Here is a 16,892-nt window from a genome sequence, read left to right on the forward strand (position 1 = left end):
CAGTGCGTACCGGCTTCCGTCCTAGTTTTACAGTACTGTACATATAGCCTACTCTACTTAGGACCAAATCGTGTTACGAATGATGCTGGAAGCCGGTACCACTGTCGGACGCCGCGGCTAGCGGCGACAGTGCGCACCGGCTTCCGTCCTAGTTTTACAGTACTGTACATATAGCCTACTCTACTTAGGACCAAATCGTGTTACGAATGATGCTGGAAGCCGGTACCACTGTCGGACGCCGCGGCTAGCGGCGACAGTGCGCACCGGCTTCCGTCCTAGTTTTACAGTACTGTACATATAGCCTACTCTACTTAGGACCAAATCGTGTTACGAATGATGCTGGAAGCCGGTACCCACTGTCGGACGCCGCGGCTAGCGGCGACAGTGCGTACCAGCTTCCGGCATAATTTCACAGTACTATACATATTGCCTACTCACGACGAAATCGTGTTGCGACCGATCTGTCGGTCCCAATTGTGGTCGTAAGTCAACGACTACCTGTAACTTGTATGTAAATTGATGTATTTGTTGGTAAACATTAGATTTTTTTAACATTTGCTTCAACATGTATCAATAAAAAGAAAAGAAAAGATCCCACTCATGTATTTCTGGCCATACTGTTCTGATTGATACTGTACATGTTCACCTGAATTTAAAAGATGGTTTCAGCCACTAGTTCTGTTCTGTTCTGTTCTTGTGTTGTTTTATGGCGGTTTGGCAGACCAACGAAAAGGTACAATACCGCCACCTACTGATTATCTAGCTCGAAGGACCATGCTTGGTCAAGGCACAGCGACCGTGTGTCTGTGTATGCAAGAGAGTTCTGTGCGCGTGCGCGAGACGGGAGGGGGGGGCTGGTCGTCACAGTGTCGCTAAGCAACTTTTAACAACAAATGACCGAGTATATAAGTAGAGCGGCATGAGTTTTTCTTATTACACGCAGCGAAGCATTGGCAAAAATGGAAGGAGAGGAAAGACGACGAAAGAAGGAGAAAGGTGGAAAGGGAAAGCAGGTAGGGAGTTAAAATGAAAATCAGGATTAGAAAAGGAAGGACATTAGGTACAAGTAGTAATTCGGGTTGGAGTGGAGGAAAAAGTGATGCGTGTACATTGGGGGAACGAGGTGACAAAGAATATAAAGTAGTTATTAAGTTTCAGAAAGAAGGTGAAATAAAAGGTGTAAATCTGCTTAAATTGGAATTAAAGAAAGCGACTGGTAAGAGAAAGGCAGCAAGGATGCTAAATAATTGGAAGTGTATTGATGACTTGTAAACAGGTGGGTCAGAGAGAGCGGGTAGTCGAGCTGGAAAGATTGCTGGGGCAGTTTCAGGTGGAGAGGGTAATAAATAATCAGGGAAAGAAAAAAATGGACTAATGGGTGATGGGCGTGTCTTTGCTAAATACTAAAGACACTGAATTCAATCAGACACGTGACAGTTTTTGTGAACTCAACTGCCATCTTTCCTCATCACCCCTTCATACCTAATGACGTCACACGCATCTTTCCTGATACACGACATCTCCCCTTTGCTAGAGTTAAACACATTTTTTGAACTACTCAGAGAACATTGTGAACAATCAACTTTCCTATTCAGCACATCATCGTGTCACTAAAAACGCAAAAGTGATGTTTTGCAAAAGCAAACATTTGTTTATCTTTCTCTGTTAAATCAAAATATTTCTCTTCTATTTCCATTTTAATCTAAAAACATATTGAGTTCAGATTTCTTTAAAACACATCTTATGAATATAGCAAGAACATTCATCTCACAGTGTTTCGGTGCATGTGATTTTTCTCCTCTGACCTCATTTGTGCAGCTACATTTGTGTAGCTACACCACTATCTAGTGTCTCGCTCTGGATCACTTTCACCTGTCCCTGACTGTTAGTTCTGTCTCTGCTTTCAGTTTGTCTTTCAACTGGGTTGTCATTTGTGTTCTCACTGGAGAATTTCTTCTCAAATGTGGTTTTATATTGTGTTCCATCTGAATCTTTAATGGTCAGAGTGTTTCCTTTTCTGGACACAACAGTTTACAGGACTGTGCTAAATGTGGTTGTTAGTTTGTCCGTCATTTTCTGTCTCATCAGGACTTGATCTCCTACTTCCAGCTGTGAATTCTTTGTCCCGCAGTAGTTTTAAAAAGTTTTAAGCCGTTCACTACTGGGACAAAGAATTCACAGCTGGAAGTAGGAGATCAAGTCTTGTTGACGGACAAACTAACAACCACATTCAGGTTGGCCTTCTGCTCCTTTGGAGCTCCTTGTTCCAGTCTAGGCCTTCTGCCTGAGCAATTCATATGCCTTACTGGACAACAGACACATAAGCATGAAGCTGAAGAATATGTGAGATCTGTGGCTGGGAATGCTACTCCAAGAGCATTTACGAAGAATTGTGGAGGAAGCATCGGCAGCAGATGCTTTGATGAATACAAGTCATACACTCATTAGGGCTGCTCAAGCCTTTGCACTCTTAGTGCTGGTCCCAAACCCGGACAAATGCGGAAGGTTGCATTAAGAAGGGCATCCAGCATAAAACATGTGCCAAATCAAATATGTGGCTTGCGAGGATGATCCGCTGTGGCGACCCATAATGGGAGAAGCCGAAAGAATAAGAAGTCATACACTCCTACTGCCAAGGAGTTAATTTTGATCGGACAGTTAGAATACAGGGGTGCATTTATTACCACAATCACTCCGAGTGAGAGCTCTAAACCAAGCTCATGAAGGACATTTGGGCATAGTAGGCATTAAACAGAACCTAATTTACATCAGTGACATGAAATGACATGCCTCTCTGTGTCCTAATCCATGACCATCATACTTTACTTTTAAGGTTCTGTTTGGTGTTGCTCTTGAAGTTGCATTCCCTGCCACAGATCTCACATATTCTTCAGCTTTATACTTATGTGTTTGTTGTCTATTCTTTCCACAGACAAGTTGTGAAAGCAGGTCTGTTGTGTTTTGTTTGCCGGGAATGTAGAAAACTCGAAAATCATACTGTTGTAGTCTTAAAACCCTCCTCTCTATGTGAGCACATGGATTTGACCGCAGGCCATAGATAGTTTCAAGCGATTTATACTCCGATCAAGTCAAACTTTTTCCATATATTTATGGATCTCACGACAAGTCTCTCACATGTTGATTTTAAAGACAACGATTCACGCTCCGTCTGTGAGTATTTTTGCTCACATTTAGTTAAGCTGAAATTACACATGGGGACTTTTTTATTTTGTACTGTTTTTGAATCAACACGGCTCGGATGCCTACAGGATTTGCATCTAGATTAACCTCAGTATGCGTCACCTTGTCAAAATAAACAAGGGTTCCTACTTCAGCTGGCTTCTGCTTTAGACCTGAGTCTTTGCTCAGGACCAAACGTGGTCATCTTCCTTTATCAGTTTCCCAGATCATATACAACAGATATAATTTAATGTGTAAGAAAATGCTTAAATGTCTTTTAGTATTTTGTGAAATTGTCCAATGTTCTTCAATCAGTCCTTCACATCTGCATATTTTATTTTGTGGGGAATATTAGTGATCACAAAAGTACCACCAATTTTCATTTAATATCCTGAGAATTGTCTACAACCCTACAACATCTTTACATCTCTCTCTCACCATTACATCATAGACTACAGTTTACCTCTGTATATGTTGCACACAATCTACACTCACTATGCCATAATGACCGTGAAAACAGAATTCTAGAAATTATTATTTTTTTTTTATTTAAAAAAACCCAGAAATATCACATGAAATGTATCCCAGGTGCCTCCAATTTCTTTTGATCATTGCTGAGATGTTTCTACACCTTGATTAGCGTCCACCTGTGTAAAAGTTTATTGAGTGGACATGATCTGGAAAGGCACACAGTTTCTATAGTGAGGTGTGTGCTTTTCCAAATCATGTCCAATCGGAGGCCATAATTTTTTATAGTTCTTTACAAATGTGAATAATAACATGGACAACTACTGAATCTACTTCTGCAGGACTTTGCACATGCATTTTCTACATGTTTCCCTCACACACTGGACACGTTCCATATGTAGATACTGTACTATTAAATTGTACACTTTCTGTCTGCACATACTTGCATTTCCACTACAATCATTTCATTAACCTGTTATTTTAAGTCCTGCATCTTTCTGATTTTTCTTTATGTCCACACTGTTTCCGGTACATATGACAATAAACTCTGGATGCCTTGATATCCTACTTCTGTCCTTGTTCTTGATGTCCCACAATTATAAATGTAATTATTATTTGTATTCATTAAGTTTTATTTTTCCTCACAGATCGATGAAGCCAAACAAAAGTTTGTCCTAAAGACAGCGAAGGTAGAAGCAAGAGAGAGTGTGTGTGTATATGTGTGTGTGTTTATGTACAGTAGTGATATACTCTGGTTAGATGGTATATTTGATGTTGTAAATGTTTGTGTGTGTAGGGGACCAGGGATATCAATTCCAAACAGATGATGATAAGAGAGAAGGTGCTAAGTGTTATTGTCAGCTGTTTTGAACGGCATAATGCTGTGACTATCGACACCCCTGTTTTTGAGCTCAAGGTATATACACACACACACACACACACACACACACACACACACACACACACACGCAAAGCTTTGAAGACCTGAACATTTATGTGTAGGCACTAAAGTCACGGTTCTGTATGTACCTCGGATGTTAACTGTTTGGTTTAATTTTGGTACGGTTACTGTAGGGGGAAAAAAATGCAAAACATAAATTAGCTTGTCTTTTTTTTATTAACGCAGTTTATTTTTATTATTTGTGAACATCAACACGTTTAGATTTTTAAAACTTTAAAAAACTGTAAATAAAAAGCCTGTTTAGATAAATAATATATAAAATAATATTAATAAATATATAATATCAAATATATTTTATAAAAAATATAGAATAATTAAAATTAATGCAATCTATTTTTGCAATTCACTCCCTTGATATGTGGACATTTCAGGATTTTCTCCTTTTAACAGAAAGTCTTGAAGCAGGACATAAAACTAAGGAATCCACAAGCGTTAGCCGTTAGTCACTTAGCAGCTAACAGTCTCTGTGCTGTGAATCAGTCAGAGAGAGAAATCTGTAACTTTAAGGTTTCACCCATGAAAGTGTTCAGAACAGATGTTGTGTTTCGTTTGTGGTTTTAATGTAAATCGCACAAATGTGTGAGATTCCCTAAGAGGAGATCACCAGATAATACACCAAATATGGACAAATGTTTATGGACACCTAAACATAAGGTTTGTATGTGCTCTTTGAACATTGTGTTTCACATTTAGTCCCATTTGCTGTTATAATCTCCACTCTTATGGGGAGATGTTCTACTAGATTTTGGAGGTTTGGGTCTCCTAGTTCAAGTGAAAGGAAAATTTCATGCTACCACATCAGAGAAATCCTATACAACTGTGTTACTCCAACTTCTTGGTAACACTTTTGGTCAGAAATGTCAAGTGTCCTAATACTTATAGTGTATGTTTCATTAGTATACAATGTCTACTGTCAACCCTTCTTCATACATGATTGTTTAAATTCATGATTGTTGTACAATGTACAGTATGACTAGACCACGCATGCTGGCAATATTATAATATAATACAGTCTAAATAAATTGTTCTTTTTTTTGTATTTAGGAAACATTGACAGGGATCAATGGTGAAGAATTCAAACTAATCTACAACCTGAAGGACGAGAATGGAGAGCAGCTTTCTCTCAGATACGACCTCACCGTATCCTAGTTTAATGATTGATGCTGACACTGTGCTCTGATTGGCTGTAAATGTTGAATTTTTATTAAGGAAGTCGTTATGGCCTGTTCTCAAATCAGTTTTAAAATAAAATACAAGGCTCCCTAGCTATTATACATAAACACATCCAGTTAAATATTATAATTGTAAATAATCTAGATAAAAATTTAGATTAGAACCAGATGTGGGCTTTATTCATATCCACAGTGGTTATAGTAATGTGTTAATTCAGCTTTATTTAGAAATGGAGCTTGAGCTTCCTGTATTTGTTAGCAATTTTGCAATACTAAAGACATTAAAAACTGTGATATTTCTGGTAGAGATCAACTGATACTGATATCTAGGTTGGATTGTACTTGCAGATAACCAATTAATCAATCGTTTTTAAAATGGATTCTGGATAACAAACCAACTTAACACTCCATGTAAAATGAAACTTTCTACAAACATAAAAAAAGAGCATGAAAATAGGCTCATAATATAATTAAATCATTAATATAAATAAATATATCCCGCATTCTCATGTGTAAAAACAAACAGCACATAACATCAGTGATCGTGATCTCATAATGAAATGACTAATTTATAGAAACTTTTTTTTTGTTTACCATCACTGTTGTGCGTGTTGTGTTTTCTTAACTGGTTACTTTTCAGGTTCCTTTTGCTCGCTACTTGGCCATGAACAATATCACGAACATCAAGCGCTACCACATCGGCAAAGTGTACCGCAGAGACAACCCAGTCATGACCCGGGGCCGCTACCGAGAGTTCTGCCAGTGTGTGAGTGTTTCCTGTACAATACACGTCCTAACACACTGCTGATCTCAAACACCACATGGGAATTTATTTAAATACCGCTTATTTTAAAGCACTGCTTTATCAGTTTAAACTGTTTAGTTGTTGTCACTGATTTCAGATATTGTAACCCCTCTCTCTCCCCTGTGCTACAGGATTTTGACATTGCAGGACAGTACGACCCGATGATCCCTGATGCAGAGTGTTTGCGCATTGTTTACGAGATCCTGCGTGAGCTGGACCTGGGCGACTTCCGCATTAAGGTCAGACTCCTTAAATATACAGATTTATTTGGCATGAATTTTTTTGCCAAAATCCAATTTCTTTTTCACACATATTCGAATTCTATACATTACACCAAGACAACAAAAAAAAAAACGATAATCTGTTTAATAATGTATTTCCAGTTAAACAATGTACTGGAATGAAGTTTTTCAGTAGAACTGTGTTCTCGTCCTTGTTAATAACAGTTTTTTTTACTACAAATCTGTCTTAAGAAATCTCAACCTCCACCGTACAAAACCTCATCATATATATATATATATATATATATATATATATATATATATATATATATATATATATATATATATATATATACACAGTGGAACCCAGTTATCTCGATGTCCTGGGGGTCGCCAAAAAGCATCGAGATAACCGATGATCGAGATAAACGAAAATCAAAATGGCGGCAGTATATTAACGTGCTTGAAATTTCTTTATGTACATGATGTGCGTTAATAAATGAGAATGTGCATGCACGTGTTTTGAAGGGTTTTTACACAACAGCGTTGCGCGATTTGTTTGATGAAGGCATGCTATAAAAATACATACAGTACATGTTTATCTGTCAGAATCCACCTGCCACGCCCTTCGGCGCCCCTTCAGCGTGTCAGGTGCTTTCGGCCGCTTTCTGAAGCTCCCGGCTTCAATCGCGCACATATGGTGCTCGTTTATCATCATCACCAGCTCCTATTTAAACTTCCACACTCTCAACGTCCGTTATTGTTGGTATATGTTGGTTCACGGCGGTCGTTGTTATCGCTCATGTGTATCCCGGTACATGCCTTCCCACCGGCACTCTCTCAACGGCTGCGCTTTTCTTCCCAAAGCGCACCGCGGATTCCCCCCGATCCTGCCGCTGTTCATTTTTTGCTTTTGCTTCTCCCACGTTCCGCGCCGCCAAGCGCGGCTTTCGCCTCCGTTCATCGCATAACATTTAACAACAAAAGGCATATGTGCACTATATATATATATATATATATATATATATATATATATATATATATATATATATAGTGAGGAAAACAAGTATTTGAACATGGAGGGGTCTGAAATTTTCATCGTAGGATGCTGTATCATACAAATAAATAGTTTAAAAATCATATATTGTGATAGCTGGATATCACAATATATGATTTTTAAACTATTTATTTGTATGATACAGCTGCAAATTAGTATTTGAACACCTGTCTATCAGCTAGAATTCTGACCCTCAAAGACCTGTTAGTCTGCCTTTAAAATGTCCACCTCCAATACATTTATTATCCTAAATTAGATGCAGCTGTTTGAGGTCGTTAGCTACATAAAGACACCTGTCCACCCCATACAATCAGTAAGAATCTAACTACAAACATGGCCAAGACCAAAGAGCTGTCCAAAGACACTAGAGACAAAATTGTACACCCCCACAAGGCTGGAAAGGGCTACGGGGAAATTGCCAAGCAGCTTGGTGAAAAAAGGTCCACTGTTGAAGCAATCACTAGAAAATAAAAGAAGCTAAACATGACTGTCAATCTCCCTTGGACTGGGGCTCCATGCAAGATCTCACCTCGTGGGGTCTCAATGATCCTAAGGAAGGTGAGAAATCATGCATGGCACGAAAGGTTCCCCTGCTTAAACCAGCACATGTCCAGGCACGTCTTAAGTTTGCCAATGACCATTTGGATGATCCAGAGGGGTCATGGGAGAAAGTCATGTGGTCAGATGAGACCAAAATAGAACTTTTGGGTCATAATTCCACTAAACGTGTTTGGAGGAAGAAGAATGATGAGTGCCATCCCAAGAACACCATCCCTACTGTGAAGCATGGGGGTGGTAGCATCATGCTTTGGGGGTGTTTTTCTGCACATGGGACAGGGTGACTGCACTGTATTAAGGAGAGGATGACCGGGGCCATGTATTGCGAGATTTTGGGAAACAACCTCCTTCCCTCAGTTAAAGCATTGAAGATGGGTCGAGGCTGGGTCTTCCAACATGACAATGACCCGAAGCACACAGCCAGGATAACCAAGGAGTGGCTCTGTAAGAAGCATATCAAGGTTCTGGCATGGCCTAGCCAGTCTCCAGACCTAAACCCAATAGAGAAGGAGGGAGCTCAAACTCTGTGCTTCTCAGCGACAGGCCAGTACCTGACTGATCTAGAGAAGATCTGTGTGGAGGAGTGGGCCAAAAGCCCCTCCTGCGGTGTGTGCAAACCTGGTGAAAAACTACAGGAAACGTTTGACCTCTGTAATTTCAAACAAAGGCTACTGTACCAAATATTAACATTGACTTTCTCAGGTGTTCAAATACTTATTTGCAGCTGTATCATACAAATAAATAGTTAAAAAAATCATACACTGTGATTTCTGGATTTTTTATTTATTTTTTTTAGATTATGTCTCTCACAGTGGACATGCACCTACGATGACAATTTCCGACCCCTCCATGATTTCTAAGTGGGAAAACTTGCAAAATAGCAGGGTGTTTAAATACTTATTTTCCTCACTGTATATAATTTGTAGATAGAGAGAATTGGAGATGGGGTGATAGACAGACAAAGAGATCGATACGTGTTGGTTATTTTAAAAAACCTGCAATCGCTTTTTTTTCTCCAATTAAAAGAGGTGGTGTAAATTGGACATATTGCCTTCTGTCTTATGTAGCATGAGCTGGACTAAAAAAAAAACATTTTGTTTAGTAACCAACACCACATCATCAATCAACATCAGTTCTCAAATCTGTTAATTTTCCATTGAAAGGTTTATGCTGAATCTCAACACTGCAATTCATTACTTTAAAAAATAAAACAATCCCCAAATTATGATTGTACCATACAGTGTGTTGCATATGTATTGAAACATTTCCACCCAATAGAAATAGACTTAATAAAATTTTTGTTAATGTCTTTGCTTTGGAATGAATTAATCAGTATCTGAATTTTATTTGCATTTATTCCTCTAGTTTCCCTCCCAAGTTGAACAACTTAGACTCATATATATTTACATATAATAACAAAAGGTCTACTATAATATAATGCTGTAAATAACTTTTGCTGACCATTTCAGTAAAATATAACTTACTGAGTGTTACCTGGTTGCCATGGCGTTACAGGTGAATGACCGGCGCATTCTAGACGGTATGTCTGCGGTGTGCGGCGTACCAGATGAAAAATTTTGCACCATCTGCTCAACCGTGGACAAACTGGACAAGGTGAGAAGCTTTATATCATTTAGGTGAAATCAGTGTGAAAAACCATTTAAAAAACACTCCGGTGAAACTGTGTCGATAAAAGCACATGGAGGCATCCAACCGAGTAATTCACTGGCTAATCGCAAATAGCTAAAAAAATATATAATGTTAAATATAAAATGCAGACTGATGCAGCTTTTCGTTCCTCCACAGTAACTGTTCTTACAGAGAATTCAAGAGTAAAAAGGGTAAAAGGGATTTTTACTTGTCACATGTACATTACAACACAGTGAAACTCTTCACATATCCCAGTGATGTTAGGAAGCGGAGGTCAAAATGCAGGTCAACCATGTAAATACAGTATAGTAACAGGGTTAGGGGTCTTGCTCAAGAAATACTTTTGTTGCAATTTCTTAAGTTCCAATACAGGACCATGTTGTGTATGTGCATGTGTAGTGTTTCAGCTCTTAAAGAACAGAACCTGAAAATCTTGTTTGGATTCAAACATGCTTTATGTATTTGGATAATTGTTTTAAATATGCAGTATGTAAATTGACCGTGTGTGTGTGTGTGTGTGTGTGTGTGTGTGTGTGTGTGTGTAGATGCCATGGGAAGATGTAAAAAGTGAACTAATCAACAAAAAAGGTCTTTCCGAGGATGTGGCTGATCAGATTGGGGAGTATGTCAGTATGCAGGGTGAGTTACCTTCTGCTTTAAGGGAACTTCTACCTTGAATCCACTCAAGTAGTGACCTTTGTCCCTTTGTGTGTCACAGGTGGACTGGACCTGGCAGAGAAGCTGCTGCAGGACCCAAAGCTGTCTCAGAATAAGCAGGCGTGTGCCGGCCTAAACGACATGAAACTTCTGTTTGTTTACCTGCAGTGCTTCAAAATCACAGATAAGGTGAGATCAGAGAGAAGACTGGATCATTCCCGACATTTGATTAAATTCAGTTGTATTTGTAAAGCACTTTTAAAAATGAATAAAAAAAGACAGGCCATTAAAGGATCTCTAAATATCAGGTGTTTTAACATAAATTATTGGATTCCAGGTGGATCTCTAATACTAAAAATAAATAAGTACCTGATTAATTGCACAGTGATGTTAAATACGTCTGAAATGTCTGACTTGTTTGCTTGCATAGTGAAGTGTGAATAATATTTTTCTGATGCCATCCTGGTAAATTACACACACAAACACACAGCAGCCTCTGAAAATAATAAAATTGATAGCGTAGTTGAAATCTGCTGTTTCTTAAGCTGAGAAGCTCAGGGATTCATATCAACCCCAATTAATGAGATTTAATTTCATTGTATTTATTGAGGTGAAAAAAATCTGATCAGTTTGTGTTGATTTGTTTTTACAGCAGTGTTTAAACCAGTAACGTTGTAAATCAATTCTCTCGTTGTGTGTGTAGGTGGTGTTTGATCTGAGTCTGGCACGTGGCTTGGATTACTACACCGGTGTAATCTATGAGGCTGTGCTGTGCCAGACTCTGCAGCCAGAGGTGCCAGTTGCCGGGGACAGGGCAGGGGTGAATGCGGGCAGTGTGGGCAGTGTGGCAGGCGGGGGCCGCTATGATGGATTGGTAGGCCAGTGTGACTCCAAGGGGAGGACAGTCCCCTGTGTGGGTCTCAGCATCGGCATTGAAAGGATCCTCTGCATATTGGAGCAGAAGGCGAAGGTGAGCTAAACACATCATACAGTACACAGAAAGAAAGAGAATACTTAAAATTCATACATTATCGTCTGTCTTTTCTGTCTAGCTATCCATTAACCTGTCTGTCTGTTCTATCTGTTCTGTCTATCTATCTGCCTGTCTAAACAATATTACTGTTTGTCTGTCTGTTTAAAAAGATGTCAGTGTTGGATTTAAGGATGTGTTTACATATGCAGTATTTATTTAAACACTGTCACACAAACATTACTTCCTGTTGGAACGCAGGCTGATAATTTGTCTATCACGCTACTTAAATCTGATCTCTGAGTGTATTCTCACCTCATACCCAGTATTCCTGGGATAAGCTCAGAATTCAGTGTGATGCTGACCAGCATAAAGCTGGTCAGCATCCCAAAAAAAACACTGTTTATTCTAAATTAAAAAAACATTCTGTTCATTCTGGTGTTTTCCTCTCTGCTTCTCTCCAGACATCTGCAGAGAAAATCCGCACCACAAAAACACAAGTTCTGGTGGCTTCTGCACAGAAGAATCTCCTGGAGCAGAGACTCAAACTTACAAATGAATTGTGGGATGCAGGAATTAAGGTAAAAAGATCGTAAAAGGCTAAGCTTTAACAAACAATTCAAACATCAAGGTTGCCCAGTTAAAGGGCTGATTCTGCCGGGCCTTTTTCCCCCGATCTGTTAATGAATTAATTTTAAAAAATTAATTGTCATGATTAATTATTCAATAAATTTGTGAAGCCGTGATAAAAAATGTGTAAGTTAATTTCTTCCAAATGAGCAAGCCAGAGGGGAATGTGTCAAGGAAAAACTCTGAGATGGCATGAGGAAGAAATCAAGAGCAACTAGACTCGGGAGGGAACCCGTCCTCATCTGGGTGGCACCGAATGTCATTTTGTTATAGTTCATTGTTGTTGAGGTTTGCAGTGAAAAACATTTACATGCAACTTGTGGTCCTGAGCCATTATAGTAGACTGTAAGTACAGTCCAAATCCATCCTCAAGGCTCATGTGTTACTCCGTAATTTCATGGAACCCCAGTCCACTGATGCAAACAATGTTTGCTGATGTAACAAAGACATGAGGGATCTCTGGGATAAGAGAGAGTTCATCACACCACCATCAGCAAACTTGAGTGAACGTGTGCAATTGGTGGGACGACAACATGCAAATATCCCAGTTCACCGAATATCCATGATCCCTCCAGATCTGCTCCTTTACCCGAGAAAAATCTACTGACAAAAGGCTTGACTATGTTTTCAGCCGTGACTTGAACACTGAGACTGTGTCTGAGTCCCGAACACTAATTGGAAGGCTGTTCCATAACTGTGGGCTTCATAAGAGAAAAATCTGCTACTTGCTTTAGTCTTAATTATTTAAGTTACCAACAAATAGCCTGCACCTTTTGATCTACGTAGGCATGGAGGAACATAATAGTGCAGAAGTTTGCTCAGATACTGCAGCACGAGACCATTCAGTGATTTATATGTCAGTAGTAGTATTTTGAAATCTATGTGAAATGTATTTAGGACACAGATTACACTGAATCTGGTAAGTGCACCCAAACATAAAGTGTTACAGTCATCTAATCGAGATGTAATAAAAGCATGAACTAGTTTTTCTGCAACCTGTTACATCATATTTATTCATTTAGGAATATTTCTAAAGTGAAAGAAGTTTTTTCTTGAAATGTTATTTACTCAAAGGAAAGATTAGTCAATAATCACACCAAGGTCTTTGACTGCTTTATTTCATTAAATTATTTGATTATTAAATTATTTCTCTCACTCTGCCCCACAGGCTGAGGTGCTTTATAAAAAAAACCCCAAGCTGCTGACTCAGCTTCAGCACTGTGAGGAGACAGGCATCCCCTTGGTGGCCATTTTGGGGGAACAGGAAATACAAAATGGAGTAGTCAAACTCCGCAATGTGGCCACCCGAGAAGAGGTAAGAGCTCAGCCATAAAACCATCAGAGCTTTAGAGTCTTTTTAACCTTCCTACATTCGTACTCTTTCCACTCACATGGTGCTGCTTCAGTGAAAATCAGAATCAAATGAATATTGATTTTCCATTAGTTCAAGAGCCGAAATAATTAGATGTCAGTTTTCTAGCAAAAGGCATAAAAATAATTAGTCAGGTCCAGGTGGTTCCATTTCTATCAACAAAAAGCCGCACCCACTGAATTTTACAAAGATTTTTATTTTGAACAAAAATAAGCCGCACCTGTCTATAAGCCGTCTACACTGAAACTAATTAACTTTACACAGGCTTTAACGAAAAACAGTGTCTGTTACACAGCTTGTATCTAAACAGTAGCCTACCAAGAAAGTCATTGTTCACTGTCTTCCTCCTTCCTTTCACAACTATTTCTCTCGAGAGTTTTTTGGCATCGTCGTGTGTTTAAAAATCACCATCGGTGGAAGCTTTTCTCCAATGTCGTGCAGCTCAGAACACAGTTAAAGTAAGTTTTTTCATGTCCGGTTGTTTTCAGCGTGACGATTGATTCTCCTTTCCTGTTGACAGTCCGAGTGAGCGGCAGGTCAAACGTCAGAGTAACATCATCCATATTTATGATGTGGTGCGGCCGGATTCAGTGGGAGCACACCCAATTTTATATAAAGAATTTCATTGGTTCACCTTAACCCATTCAACAATTTCATTGGTCTAATGGTATTGGGTTAGTTTTTTTGGCTTGAAGCTTGTGGAACCAGGAAAAACCCAGGCATCTTTGTCCGTGTAGGATTTGAAATTACCTTCCGATCAGCAATCCAACATTAACAGAATTGTAGAGGCCTGAGTGGACACAATGCTCCCAACATGCTTTACTGTATGGCTGGTGTTCTCAGGGTTTAGCACAAATGCAGCACTGTTTTGCGGAGGCCAAGAAGTTCAGTTCTGCAAACTTATTTTTAGCAAACTCTAGAGTATTTGAAAACAATATAAAATATATTGTATCTGTTCACTACATGGAGTCGGAAGCTCTGTGGTTAATATTTTAAAATTCTGACCATAAGGTTGTGAGGTCAAATCCCAACACCACCTAGCTGTCACTGTTGGGCCCTTGAGCAAGGCCCCTTAACTGCTCAGTTGTATACATTGTCTGCCAAATGCTGTAAAAGTAATGTAAATGTCTGTTCTACACAGGTGGATGTGTCCAGGGACCAAGTGGTTGAAGAAATCAAGAGGCGGATAATAAATCTTTAAATAGTTAAAGTAAGTTGCAATGTTAGTTTTAATAGTTGTAATGTTAGTTGTAATGTTCAATAAAAATGTTCTTTTACATTACTGGTGTCTGGTATTTGCTTTTATTTTGTTTGACTGTAACTTGTATGTAAATTTGTTTTTGTTTTAATCACACTAGCATAACTGTTTTATTTTGGTCTGTTGACAAGTTATCACTAAAGTTAATAAACACAAAACCCCCCCCAAACTACATGATACATAAAGGGAACACTTGATTATGAACCCCTGTAGAACTGCTTGTTAATGTAATTGTGCAATCAGTCGATCATGTGGCAGCAGCTTAATGTAAAATTATACAGGAAGATGCAGATTAAGAGTTTCAATTATTGTTAATATCAGAACGAAAAAATAAAAATCTGATGTGGGTCGTGGTTAAGATATTGGAAATCTGAACAGAAGGTCATGAGTTCAAAACCAAACACCACCAAGCTGCTACTGCTTGTGATTTGATCACACTGATGTGATTTTAGAATGCTCTGCTAAATGCCATAATTGTAAATTGGTTCAGAAATTGCTGTTCTCCATACAGAGGCTCTTCTTCTTCTTTTTCTTTCGGCTGCTCCCATTAGGGGTCGCCACAGCGGATCATCTGTCTCCATACCACCCTGTCCTCTACATCTGCCTCTTTCACACCAACTACCTGCATGTCTTCCCTCACCACATTCATGAACCTCCTCTTTGGCCTTCCTCTTTTCCTCCTGCCTGGTGGCTCCATCCTCAGCATTCTCCTACCAATATAACTCATGTCCCTTCTCTGCACATGTCCAAACCATCTCAATCTCGCCTCCCTCACCGTGAATAATGAACTCATTTCTAATCTTGTCCATCCTGGTCACTCCCAACGAAAACCTCAACATCTTCAGCTCCGCTACCTCCAGCTCCCCCTCCTGTCTTTTACTCACTGCCACTGTCTCTAATCAACATCACAGGTTTTACCACAGTCCTATAAACTTTCCCTTTCATTCTTGCAGATAGTCTTCTATCACAAATCACTCCTTTCACCCTTCTCCACCCACTTTACCCTGCCTGCACTCTTTTCTTTACTTCCCTAACACACTCTCCATTACTTTGCACTGTTGACCCCAGGTACCTTAACTCCTCCACCTTCACCACCTCTTCTCCCTGCAACCGCACCTCTTCACTGCCCTCCCTCTCATTTACTCACATGTACTCTGTCTTACTTCTACTGACTTTCATTTCCCTTCTCTCCAGCGCGTATCTCCACTTCTCCAGGCTCTTCTCCACCTGCTCACTACTCTCACCACAAATAACAACATCATCCGCAAACATCATAGTCCATTGAGACTCCTGTCTGACCTCGTCCGTCAACCTGTCCATCACCACTGCAAACAGGAAAGGGCTCAGGGCCGATCCTTGATGCAGTCCAACCTTCACCTTGAACCAGTCTGTCATTCCTACTGCACACTTCACTGCTGTCACACTGTCCTCATACATGTCCTGCACCACCCTCACATACTTCTCTGACACACCTGACTTCCTCATACAGTACCACAACTCCTCTCTTGGCACCCTGTCGTACGCTTTCTCTAAATCCACAAATACACAATGCAATTCCTTCTGTCCTTCTCTATACTTCTCCATCAACATTCTCAAAGCAAATAATGTGTCTGTGGTGCTCTTCCTCGGCATGAAACCATACTGTTGCTCACAGGTAGTCACCTTTTATCTCAGCCTGGCTTCCACTACTTTTTCCCATAACTTCATGGTGTTCATCAACTTAATTCCCCTGTAGTTACTGCAGGTCTAAACATCTCCCTTATGCTTAAAGATCGGTACCAGCACACTCCTTCTCCATTCCTCAGGCATCCTCTCACCTTCTAGAATCTTGTTAAATAATCTGGCTAAAAACTCCACTGCCATCTCTCCTAAACATCTTCATGCTTCTACCGGTACGTCATCTGGTCCAACCGACTTTCCACTCTTCATCCTC

General features: G+C 39.6%; 1 protein-coding gene across 1 annotated transcript; it reads left to right on the plus strand.

The window, feature by feature from the left end:
- Positions 1–856: 856 nt before the first annotated feature.
- LOC124392827 (histidine--tRNA ligase-like) lies at positions 857–14,983 on the plus strand. The gene is made up of 13 exons (XM_046860064.1): positions 857–1,013; positions 4,296–4,337; positions 4,445–4,564; positions 5,654–5,749; positions 6,422–6,547; positions 6,718–6,825; positions 9,938–10,036; positions 10,618–10,711; positions 10,791–10,918; positions 11,433–11,699; positions 12,164–12,280; positions 13,498–13,644; positions 14,843–14,983. The coding sequence occupies exons 1-13, from the start codon at positions 960–962 to the stop codon at positions 14,900–14,902; spliced, it is 1,458 nt and encodes a 485-aa protein (XP_046716020.1). The 5' UTR covers positions 857–959; the 3' UTR covers positions 14,903–14,983.
- The last annotated feature ends 1,909 nt before the right edge of the window (positions 14,984–16,892 follow it).

This window comes from Silurus meridionalis, chromosome 10, assembly GCF_014805685.1.
Source record: "Silurus meridionalis isolate SWU-2019-XX chromosome 10, ASM1480568v1, whole genome shotgun sequence".
Taxonomy (NCBI): domain Eukaryota; kingdom Metazoa; phylum Chordata; class Actinopteri; order Siluriformes; family Siluridae; genus Silurus; species Silurus meridionalis.